Raw genomic sequence first — 13,316 nt, forward strand, 5'->3', positions numbered from 1 at the left:
GTGAAATATTGCATATTTTTACATATATAGGCAGTTGCTTAGTGGCAATATTGCCACCTTTGAAGTGGTTGAACCCATGTCTAGACCCAGCTCCTTATGACTTTGGGCAAGTCACTTTATCTCCCTGTGCCTCAGGCACCAGAATTAGATTACATGATCTTCATGGCAGGGGCCACGGAGACACGTACGCACCATGAAGGCCAGGCACTGCCTCTGCAAATCTCCCAATGTCCCACTTAGATTGTAAGCTCTGCGGGTCAGGGGTTCCCTTCGATATAACGTGCTTGTATGTTTAATGCACCTATTGCATTATAATTCCCTGTATTGTAATGTGTTTTGTATAGTGCTGCTCACACTGTTGGCGCTATATAGGAATTCATAGTGTACTATCCATACCGTACACCTGCAGATTCAGGGATCTCTGGAAGTTTCCCTTCTTCCCGGGGCAGCTCCCCACGCAGATCCTGGTCCCCTCCATGGAGATGGTGGCGTTGCTGATGGTTAGGACGCTGTGGCCCTGGGCAGTGTAAAGACCCCCCAGATTGGTGTCCAGCCCCTTCCAGGTAGTTATACCTCTGGGGCAATTAATGGAGCAGTTAAGCTGAACTGAGCCCCCCAGGGGCACCAAGGGATTCTGAGGGTGCATAGTCAGAAAGTGCTGAGCTGCAGAAAGGTATAGGTGGGGGGGGTAAGATGTAGCAGAAGAGAGAGGGGGGGGAGAGATAGATATATTATAAGAGATAGGCGGGGGAGAGGGGGAAAGGAGGGAGAGGTGAGGGGGAAAGGAGGGAGAGGGGAAAAACGAGGTGGGAGAGAAGATTGAGTGAAAAAAGGGGGGAAGAGATGGAGAGGAGAGAATGGGAGGGGGAGAGAGAGAGTACAAAGGAGGGAGAGGGGAGGGCGAGCCGAGGTGGAAGAGAGAAAGAGGTTAAAAAAAAGTAGAAAGTGGTTGAAAGTGTGAGAGAGATCAGAGGAGAGAGAAAATATATAATTATTCACCAGTTACATGTACAAGAGAACACAATCCTTTTCAGGCTCTTTTTGTAAGGTTTCTGCTCACTGAGACATACTCAGGTACCCTCCATCACTTACAGGGTTAAACAGATAGGAATTTAACTGAGCAAAGTAATGGAGAGAGAATAGAAACAGGTCTGAACAGGGGAAATGTCCTACACTCTATACCAGGGGTGCTCAACTCAAGTCCTCAATCCACCCCCCCCCCCCCCCCAACAGGTCAGGTTTTCAGGATATCCCTGCTTCAGCACATGTGGCTCAATCACAGGCTCAGCCTCTGACTGAGCCACCTTTGCTGTAGCAGGGATATCCTGAAAACCTGACCTATTGAGGGGTTTGAGGACTGGGGTTCAGCACCCCTACTCGGCACTAATGCACTGAGATTAAATCACCCTGCTCATCTGAACCCCATTATCAGTAACACACCATCTGGGGCAACAAGAAAACGTGTCATATGTTTTAAAGAGAGAAATAAAACAAGTTGAAAGCAGTATTTATTTGTAGGGTGTATCTGGAGCAATACTTTACATCAGAATTACAAGCCGTGATTATTAATCCTCCCTGTCTGGGTGTAACAATCGCAATAAGGCTCGTACCCCAACCCCATGATATTATTGTTCAATGCGCATTTATATTTCATAAAGGATCCTTCGCCCACCATCCACCTTGTGTCATAATATAAACCCAGATCTATTAGGTGGGGGTGAGAGGGGAGAAAGTAGTGGTACTCTGCTGCCCACTGCACAGGACTCACCGTTGCACAGAAGGGTCAGATACAGCAGCATGCAGCAGGTCTGTGCTGGTGGAGCCATGGCCACGGGGCTCTGCTCTTCTTGCTCACAGCTTCCTCTCTCCGCTCTCCCAAGCTCTGCTGCTGGCTTATATTTCCCTTTGTGTGACCTTGGCAGATATTGGGGGCTTCTTGGACTGCGGGGAAACTGAGGAAGGTGGGGAAGGAAGAACTGATAGGGGAACTCAGAGGATGGGGCATTCCCAGCACATTTCTGGAAGGGGTTAACCCATAAACTTCCAGTTGAGCATTGGTTAAAGTAAAAAAATAAAGTTGTAATTTCCTCGCTGCAAAAAGAGCTTGAATCACATCAGTGGGTCTTATATCACATTGGATGTTATTAATATTATAATACTATTATACTGTTATATAGCTTAGCATGTAATTATATCACTCTACTGTACATGGTATTATATCTCTAACCATATTATATATCGCTGTGTTACAATATAGCAATGCATGTTATATCACACTGTACTGTGTTATTATATCTCTCTGCGTGTTATATCACACTGTACTGTTATTATATCTCTCTGCGTGTTATATCACACTGTACTGTGTTATTATATCTCTGCGTGTTATATCACACTGTACTGTTATTATATATCTCTGCGTGTTATATCACACTGTACTGTTATTATATCTCTCTGCGTGTTATATCACACTGTACTGTGTTATTATATCTCTGCGTGTTACATCACACTGTACTGTGTTATTATATCTCTGCGTGTTATATCACACTGTACTGTTGTTATTATATCTCTCTGCGTGTTATATCACACTGTACTGTTATTATATCTCTCTGCGTGTTATATCACACTGTACTGTTATTATATCTCTCTGCGTGTTATATCACACTGTACTGTGTTATTATATCTCTGCGTGTTATATCACACTGTACTGTTATTATATCTCTCTGCGTGTTATATCACACTGTACTGTTATTATATCTCTCTGCGTGTTATATCACACTGTACTGTTATTATATCTCTCTGCGTGGTATATCACACTGTACTGTTATTATATCTCTGCGTGTTATATCACACTACTGTTATTATATCTCTCTGCGTGTTATATCACACTGTACTGTGTTATTATATCTCTCTGCGTGTTATATTACACTGTACTGTGTTATTATATCTCTCTGCGTGTTATATCACACTGTAATGTTATTATATCTCTCTGCGTGTTATATCACACTGTACTGTGTTATTATATCTCTCTGCGCGTTATATCACACTGTACTGTGTTATTATATCTCTCTGCGTGTTATATCACACTGTACTGTTATTATATCTCTGCGTGTTATATCACAATGTACTGTTATTATATCTCTCTGCGTGTTATATCACACTGTACTGTTATTATATCTCTCTGCGTGTTATATCACACTTTACTGTGTTATTATATCTCTCTGCGTGTTATATCACACTGTACTGTTATTATATCTCTCTGCGTGTTATATCACACTGTACTGTTATTATATCTCTCTGCGTGTTATATCACACTGTACTGTTATTATATCTCTCTGCGTGTTATATCACACTGTACTGTTATTATATCTCTCTGCGTGTTATATCACACTGTACTGTTATTATATATCTCTGCGTGTTATATCACACTGTACTGTGTTATTATATCTCTGCGTGTTATATCACACGGTACTGTTATTATATCTCTCTGCGTGTTATATCACACTGTACTGTTATTATATCTCTGCGTGTTATATCACAATGTACTGTTATTATATCTCTGCGTGTTATATCACAATGTACTGTTATTATATCTCTGCGTGTTATATCACACTGTACTGTGTTATTATATCTCTCTGCGTGTTATATCACACTGTACTGTGTTATTATATCTCTGCGTGTTATATCACACTGTACTGTTATTATATATCTCTGCGTGTTATATCACACTGTACTGTTATTATATCTCTCTGCGTGTTATATCACACTGTACTGTGTTATTATATCTCTGCGTGTTACATCACACTGTACTGTGTTATTATATCTCTGTGTGTTATATCACACTGTACTGTTATTATATCTCTCTGCGTGTTATATCACACTGTACTGTTATTATATCTCTCTGCGTGTTATATCACACTGTACTTTTATTATATCTCTCTGCGTGTTATATCACACTGTACTGTGTTATTATATCTCTGCGTGTTATATCACACTGTACTGTTATTATAGCTCTCTGCGTGTTATATCACACTGTACTGTTATTATATCTCTCTGCGTGTTATATCACACTGTACTGTTATTATATCTCTCTGCGTGTTATATCACACTGTACTGTTATTATATCTCTCTGCGTGTTATATCACACTGTACTGTTATTATATCTCTGCGTGTTATATCACACTACTGTTATTATATCTCTCTGCGTGTTATATCACACTGTACTGTGTTATTATATCTCTCTGCGTGTTATATCACACTGTACTGTGTTATTATATCTCTCTGCGTGTTATATCACACTGTAATGTTATTATATCTCTCTGCGTGTTATATCACACTGTACTGTGTTATTATATCTCTCTGCGCGTTATATCACACTGTACTGTGTTATTATATCTCTCTGCGTGTTATATCACACTGTACTGTTATTATATCTCTGCGTGTTATATCACAATGTACTGTTATTATATCTCTCTGCGTGTTATATCACACTGTACTGTTATTATATCTCTCTGCGTGTTATATCACACTTTACTGTGTTATTATATCTCTCTGCGTGTTATATCACACTGTACTGTTATTATATCTCTCTGCGTGTTATATCACACTGTACTGTTATTATATCTCTCTGCGTGTTATATCACACTGTACTGTTATTATATCTCACTGCGTGTTATATCACACTGTACTGTTATTATATCTCTCTGCGTGTTATATCACACTGTACTGTTATTATATATCTCTGCGTGTTATATCACACTGTACTGTGTTATTATATCTCTGCGTGTTATATCACACGGTACTGTTATTATATCTCTCTGCGTGTTATATCACACTGTACTGTTATTATATCTCTGCGTGTTATATCACAATGTACTGTTATTATATCTCTGCGTGTTTTATCACAATGTACTGTTATTATATCTCTGCGTGTTATATCACACTGTACTGTGTTATTATATCTCTCTGCGTGTTATATCACACTGTACTGTTATTATATCTCTGCGTGTTATATCACACTGTACTGTTATTATATCTCTCTGCGTGTTATATCACACTGTACTGTGTTATTATATCTCTCTGCGTGTTATATCACACTGTACTGTTATTATATCTCTGCGTGTTATATCACACTGTACTGTTATTATATCTCTCTGCGTGTTATATCACACGGTACTGTTATTATATCTCTGCGTGTTATATCACACTGTACTGTTATTATATCTCTCTGCGTGTTATATCACACTGTACTGTGTTATTATATCTCTGCGTGTTATATCACACTGTACTGTTATTATATCTCTCTGCGTGTTATATCACACTGTACTGTGTTATTATATCACTCTGCGTGTTATATCACACTGTACTGTTATTATATCTCTCTGCGTGTTATATCACACTGTACTGTGTTATTATATATCTCTGCGTGTTATATCACACTGTACTGTTATTATATCTCTCTGCGTGTTATATCACACTGTACTGTGTTATTATATCTCTCTGCGTGTTATATCACACTGTACTGTTATTATATATCTCTGCGTGTTATATCACACTGTACTGTTATTATATCTCTCTGCGTGTTATATCACACTGTACTGTGTTATTATATCTCTCTGCGTGTTATATCACACTGTACTGTTATTATATATCTCTGCATGTTATATCACACTGTACTGTGTTATTATATCTCTCTGCGTGTTATATCACACTGTACTGTTATTATATCTCTCTGCGTGTTATATCACTGTACTGTTATTAGATCTCTCTGCGTGTTATATCACACTGTACTGTTATTATATCTCTGCGTGTTATATCACACTGTACTGTTATTATATATCTCTGCGTGTTATATCACACTGTACTGTTATTATATCTCTCTGCGTGTTATATCACACTGTACTGTGTTATTATATCTCTCTGCGTGTTATATCACACTGTACTGTTATTATATATCTCTGCGTGTTATATCACACTGTACTGTTATTATATCTCTCTGCGTGTTATATCACACTGTACTGTGTTATTATATCTCTCTGCGTGTTATATCACACTGTACTGTTATTATATATCTCTGCATGTTATATCACACTGTACTGTGTTATTATATCTCTCTGCGTGTTATATCACACTGTACTGTGTTATTATATCTCTCTGCGTGTTATATCACACTGTACTGTTATTATATCTCTGCGTGTTATATCACACTGTACTGTTATTATATCTCTCTGCGTGTTATATCACACTGTACTGTGTTATTATATCTCTCTGCGTGTTATATCACACTGTACTGTTATTATATATCTCTGCATGTTATATCACACTGTACTGTGTTATTATATCTCTCTGCGTGTTATATCACACTGTACTGTTATTATATCTCTCTGCGTGTTATATCACTGTACTGTTATTAGATCTCTCTGCGTGTTATATCACACTGTACTGTTATTATATCTCTCTGCGTGTTATATCACACTGTACTGTTATTATATCTCTCTGCGTGTTATATCACTGTACTGTTATTAGATCTCTCTGCGTGTTATATCACTGTACTGTTATTAGATCTCTCTGCGTGTTATATCACACTGTACTGTTATTATATCTCTCTGCGTGTTATATCACACTGTACTGTTATTATATCTCTGCGTGTTATATCACACTGTACTGTTATTATATCTCTGCGTGTTATATCACACTGTACTGTTATTATATCTCTCTGCGTGTTATATCACACTGTACTGTTATTATATCTCTCTGCGTGTTATATCACACTGTACTGTTATTATATCTCTCTGCGTGTTATATCACACTGTACTGTTATTATATCTCTGCGTGTTATATCACACTGTACTGTTATTATATCTCTCTGCGTGTTATATCACACTGTACTGTGTTATTATATCTCTCTGCGTGTTATATCACACTGTACTGTTATTATATATCTCTGCATGTTATATCACACTGTACTGTGTTATTATATCTCTCTGCGTGTTATATCACACTGTACTGTTATTATATCTCTCTGCGTGTTATATCACTGTACTGTTATTAGATCTCTCTGCGTGTTATATCACACTGTACTGTTATTATATCTCTCTGCGTGTTATATCACACTGTACTGTTATTATATCTCTCTGCGTGTTATATCACTGTACTGTTATTAGATCTCTCTGCGTGTTATATCACTGTACTGTTATTAGATCTCTCTGCGTGTTATATCACACTGTACTGTTATTATATCTCTCTGCGTGTTATATCACACTGTACTGTTATTATATCTCTGCGTGTTATATCACACTGTACTGTTATTATATCTCTGCGTGTTATATCACACTGTACTGTTATTATATCTCTCTGCGTGTTATATCACACTGTACTGTTATTATATCTCTCTGCGTGTTATATCACACTGTACTGTTATTATATCTCTCTGCGTGTTATATCACACTGTACTGTTATTATATCTCTGCGTGTTATATCACACTGTACTGTTATTATATCTCTCTGCGTGTTATATCACACTGTACTGTGTTATTATATCTCTCTGCGTGATATATCACACTGTACTGTTATTATATCTCTCTGCGTGTTATATCACACTGTACTGTTATTATATCTCTGCGTGATATATCACACTGTACTGTTATTATATCTCTCTGCGTGTTATATCACACTGTACTGTGTTATTATATCTCTCTGCGTGATATATCACACTCAGTGGTGGATTTACAAAAATACAGCTCTTAGACACTTACCTGGTGCCACGCTGCTCCTTCGTGCCGCCCTCTTCCTTCTGCAGCGACAAATTATGCCGCAACGTCACATGGCGTTGCGTTACCACGGTAACGTGCCCTCACACGGCAGGGCATTGCCATGGTAATGCAGCGTAATTTGATGCTGCGGTGTCAGTGTCACGCTACTGTGACATGTGACGTTGCAGCATTATTTGACGCTGCAGTACGAGGGGGCGGCACGACGGAGAAGGGAAGAACTTTACAGAGGCCCCACACTCTGCCCCGGCAATCAGTGGGGAAAGGAGCGGGGCCTCTGTATATTGGGGGAAAAAAGATATAATCATTTGCCGCCCCCACATGTTGCCGCCCTAGGACCGGGCATATAATAAGGCCTAATGGGAAATCTGCCAGTGATAACACTGTATATTATTATATCCCTGCATGTTGTTACATCTCATTGTTATATCACTCTACCTGTCATGATATCACTCTGTATATTACTATATCACTCTACCTGGCATTATATCGCTCTGTCATGATATCACTGTATATTACTATATCACTCTACCTGGCATTATATCGCTCTGTCATGATATCACTGTATATTACTATATCACTCTGTATATTACTATATCACTCTACCTGGCATTATATCGCTCTGTCATGATATCACTCTGTATATTACTATATCACTCTACCTCGCATTATGTTGCTCTGTCATGATATCACTCTGTATATTACTATATCACTCTACCTCGCATTATATTGCTCTGTCATGATATCACTGTATATTACTATATCACTCTGTATATTACTATATCACTCTACCTGGCATTATATCACTCTGTATATTACTATATCACTCTACCTGGCATTATATCGCTCTGTCAAAATATAACAAGATCCACCGCTCTCCTATTATAACAACTTAGTAAATGAAAGATATCACAGGTGCACAAGGGAATGATTGAATACTATATACACACATACTGTAGGAGGTAGGATTGTAGAAAATCCTATCCCCACAAGAATCCCTCACAATTGCACTCATGTCATGTAATTATTGCTAGGATAACAGTGATCCAGGATAGTATCCTATATAACCAGTCATAGTGAGTAGCAAAAACAAAAAATAATTTATTAATATCTGCAAAATAACACACTGGGTGTGGAATATATACAAGGGAATTAAAATATTGGCAGTGGAGTGAGTGTGACTAAAAATAGGGCAGTACTCATATATGTGAGGAGATAATCTTATTCCCTACATAGGGGTTAATAATCCCCGAGTAAAAAAACTCCACCACAATTAATCACAGTGCAGGGAGCTAGACTGTGCAAGTTTATCTACTGGATGATAAGTGAGGTTAATATCCACTAAATGTAGATAATTGAGAGAGACACTTGTACTCTATATGATATATTGGGGAGATGCAAATATCAAAAGGTTACATAGGGTTACACTTTTGATATTTGCATGGTATAATATCGCTCTGCGTGTCATATCTCTGTATATTCTCATACCAGTCTCCATGGTATTATACCGCTCTGTATATTACTACATCATACTGCATTTGATCATATCCCTCTGCATGTTACTATATTATTATAGTGGATTATTATAATGGGATACACAAGGAAAGAAAGGGTAAGGGAACAATACATAGTACATGCAGCCATAGTACAGTACATCGTTCGCAATTTTAACATGTATCTAGAACCTCACAAACCTCGAGTCTACCTGAGTAGTTATATACTGTATGTGGGTCAGGGAATGGAGAGGAGGTCGGAGGGAAAGACACAAAAACATAGGTAAAGAAAGGAGAAGGATTTTTCCTGTCCTCCGTGAGCCCGAGTTGGGACCTACAGTGGAATTTTAAATGGATTACCAAGGCCCTGGACCAAATTTACCCATACAGGTTTGATTCAACATGTCTACATTTATAAAAGTTTACGCCCGCTAGGGTTACAAAGGCCAAAAAAGACTAAAGGAGGAGCAGCTCCCTAGATTATATTATATACTGTATACATGTTTGGTACTGTATTTACAGTTAAATGTTTTGTTTGGGGACCGGTTAGGTCCAGCGGTCATCCGGAGGCCCCCAAAATTAGTCCACTATGGGAGGAGTGGGTGGCCCGGGGGGAAGGAAAAGGGGAAAAATGCTTAAAGTGGCCGTAGAGCCATACCAATGCCTCCCTCGGACCTTCCCCCTCTCCTCCCCTCCCCCCTCCCTCCAAGGGGTCCACAGAAAATATAAGGGAAGTAACTCCCTTAGCGCTCCCCTACCTGGATCATAACAGTTATCTAGGGGATTAATAAAATGTTGTGTATATCTTCTATAATATGCTAGGATGTCAGACTACTGTTCCAGCTCTGATTGAAATTGCTGTGCCCTACATAATTATATGCTGATGTATCAGAGGATTGTGTCTCCAATCAGGACTTGCTTCCGCGTCCATCAGCAGTATCGCTTTTGGAGCGCTTGTGGAGGCTACGGTGGCTTTCAGTGGACAACAAGCTACACGTATCGACAGGGAACTACGCGTTTCGCAAATACCTTTGCTTCGTCAGGTTCCACTGAAAGCCACCGTAGCCGCCACGCGCGCTCTGATAGCGGTCCTGCTGATGGACGCAGAAGCGGGAGGAAAGCGCACCGGAGGACTCAACGCGGCTACCTGTGCTGGAGAGTGTTTTATGTACATGTGAGTTACTGTATACTCTTATTTTTATCATTAAACTGCACACATTTTATCTGTGTCTACGACTGTCATCCTTATCGGGTCTGCCGACGCTGCTCATCCACCATTACAGATGTCGGCCTGTTGAGGGACTGATCCAGAGGGGGTACAACCTATGTACAAAGAATTATATTGATGTGAAGGGGTCTCACACATGGCCGTGTGAGTACAGCTATTGTCTATTCTCTCACCCCATTCTAACAGATCGTTCTACTATTATACTTGAAGAAAAGTATTGTCACTAACTGTGTGTTTCTATATATATTCTCTATACATGCATCATGCGCTCAGCACAAACTTCACCTTCACTGCCTTATGACAATCAGGGATGATCCTTTCCTGGTTGAGCAGCAGTCTTTTAATGGGCAAGTATAATATGTTCCATTGTTTTCTATGTATGGTTTTTGATTGTTACAATTGGTTTATTGATATTCTGCATTGATATATTTGTATGTCTTTTAGAGGGAGCGTCACAGTCACTTTCTATATGCACTATTACCAAAGAAAATATTTATAAGATATTATTTCACTGGTATCTTACGCCAAGCAGGCTGAAGCAAATTTATCCTGAAATGTCTGATCTGTGCTGGAGGGGTTGTGGTCAGAACGGGGATAATGTCCACATTTGGTGGACCTGCCCTGCAATTCAGACATATTGACTCACTAGTCAAAATATTATCAAAGACACGACAGAGTTATTAATTCCTATCGACCCGTTGGTCTTTCTGCTCACAAAGCCAGTGGAAGAAATTAGTCGCCCTCTAAGACTTCTGATCTAGTTTATACTAACCACGGCCAGGTGCGTAATGGTGGCCTCTTGGAAGAAGCTAGCCCCCTACTAGAGGAACATTGGAGAACAGAATAAACGAGGTAATGAGTATGGAGAAGATGACAGCCTTCTTAAAGCACTCCACTGATGAATTCTATCAAACTTGGGATCCATGGCTGGAAACGTTGAGTTGAGATGAAGATAATGTGGTCAGAATATCCAGATCTATGAACTCTAGCACAAGGGCCGCGAGACTGAGGGTAAGGGACATTAGAAAAATCAGGACAAGTTAGAAATGCCACAAAAGGGGACCACGGTCTGCAAGACTTTGATTGATGCACTTTTTCCAAGATGTGTTTCTGTTTATCAAACGTATCAAATATATCTTTATTGACAATGTAGTAATATGGTGGGGATATAATTCTTCTCCATTCAATCACTATGTTCATAGGAATACATTTTCCATTTAGGATATACATTTATAATATATATTGACTTGGGTTACATTAATGCTAAACCCATTAGTTACCTAAATGATAAAACCTAAATGATAATACAATATATTATCTATTGTCCAGTTTTGTTTGATCAACAAATGACTTATCAAACAGGAATCATTTCTTTGTTTTTAATTATTATTATTTTTTTTTAATGTTTTCACTTTGAATAAATAATTTTACATTTTTGTTCATATTTCTTTAAACTTCAGGCAATTAAGTCAGATGTTTTGATTTAATAGTTAATTATCCATCAATATGTACATTAACTCTGACTTTGCCTGATGGTTTATAAGAAATGTTTAAGTTCTTGATAAAGGGAGAATATTTTTTCCATATATTGATTGTATCTATATATCAATTGTATTTCAGTGGTGCTCAGATGTTTTTTGGCTGCCCGCCATGGGAGGAGCTGCCACTCATTATCATACCTCGCCCGTGGTGTCTGCAAACTGAGGGAGGATTTATGATATGTATGAGGGTGACGGGCCTTCCGAACGACGGCTCCTACAAATGTCGGCATCTTGAGAAGAACATTAGTCTTTGACACACTGCACGGATGCACGAAACGCGTCAGCGGTTCTTCTCAAGACCCTTGTTAGTTTATATGTTGCTATTTGTTCAATAAAATAACTTTTATGTAGCGATCCAGCATCCGTCTTCTCTTCCTCCATTTGGAACGCTGTGCACCACCATCAACGTCCCCCTCGGGAGTACTCGTTCTAGCTTCTTTAAGAGGCTTAAGCTGCGCTCATGGTGGCTGCACGCACGGTACTCCTGCAACCCCAGCAATATGTGCACTTGGCTGCAGGAGATTTGGGAGGCGATCAGGGGCGTGGCGAACGCGTCATGAAGCTGGTTCGCCCTCATTGGTTGAACCAGCTCACGTGACGCTGACATCACGCAACTGTAGCCCAAAATCACACATCTTATTGTCTGGCCAAAACGTAGCAGCGTTGACGCGCTACAGCGCCGCTAAGGGCAGCGAGCACTTGAGGAACTACAATAGGAACCTGTGTTCCTATTGTAAGAGTAAGGTAAGAGTCCCGGACGTGCACGCGCTTGCGACGCCACCACCATGAGCACGGCCATAAGCCCGATTGTGTCTCCCCTGGGTATGGAGCTGCACTAAGCCACATCAATGTGGTCTTGTGTCACATTTGCGTCTGGAAACCTCATTCCTGCTTTACAGACAGGCTACACTCTGCTTTCTTCTCCTTTAATTCTGAAATCATTTTTTTCTTGGATGTTTTTAAAGCACACTCAAGTGTCTGGGTGTTTTCAATGTGGCCACTCTTTCCAGCTTCTCATTTTCAGTTAGATTGTTGTTTAGGAAGCCTGTGGGTTTCATTGATATCAATTGCTGTATATACTGATAACACTTCTATGCTGGAACATCTATATCCCAGACTGCAGTTGGACATATTGTATTGCAGTGTATACAAATAATAAACGTTACTTTGCAGATGGTAGAAGTTGTGTAACCAGAATACTAACGCCTGCAGATTACAATACAGCAACATAAATCTATACATCTGTATCACAGCCAATATTTATAAAGCATAAACTAATAAATAGAAA

The 13,316-nt window shown here is 39.3% G+C and overlaps 1 protein-coding gene across 2 annotated transcripts in view; it reads right to left on the minus strand.

The window, feature by feature from the left end:
• The window catches only part of MADCAM1 (mucosal vascular addressin cell adhesion molecule 1), a 12,418-nt gene extending 10,458 nt beyond the window's left edge, over window positions 1–1,960 (minus strand). Inside the window, exons 1-2 of one of the 2 annotated variants that reach the window (XM_075611503.1) lie at window positions 1,769–1,960; window positions 397–663 (exon numbers count right to left, since the gene is read on the minus strand). In XM_075611503.1, coding sequence (XP_075467618.1) covers window positions 397–663; window positions 1,769–1,826 — 325 coding nt within the window. In that variant the 5' untranslated portion in view covers window positions 1,827–1,960. The remainder of the gene's footprint in view (window positions 1–396; window positions 664–1,768) is intronic. The other variant, XM_075611502.1, reaches the window with a different exon arrangement.
• Between the last annotated feature and the right edge of the window lie 11,356 nt (window positions 1,961–13,316).

Source organism: Ascaphus truei, chromosome 8 (genome assembly GCF_040206685.1).
Source record: "Ascaphus truei isolate aAscTru1 chromosome 8, aAscTru1.hap1, whole genome shotgun sequence".
Taxonomy (NCBI): Eukaryota; Metazoa; Chordata; class Amphibia; order Anura; family Ascaphidae; genus Ascaphus; species Ascaphus truei.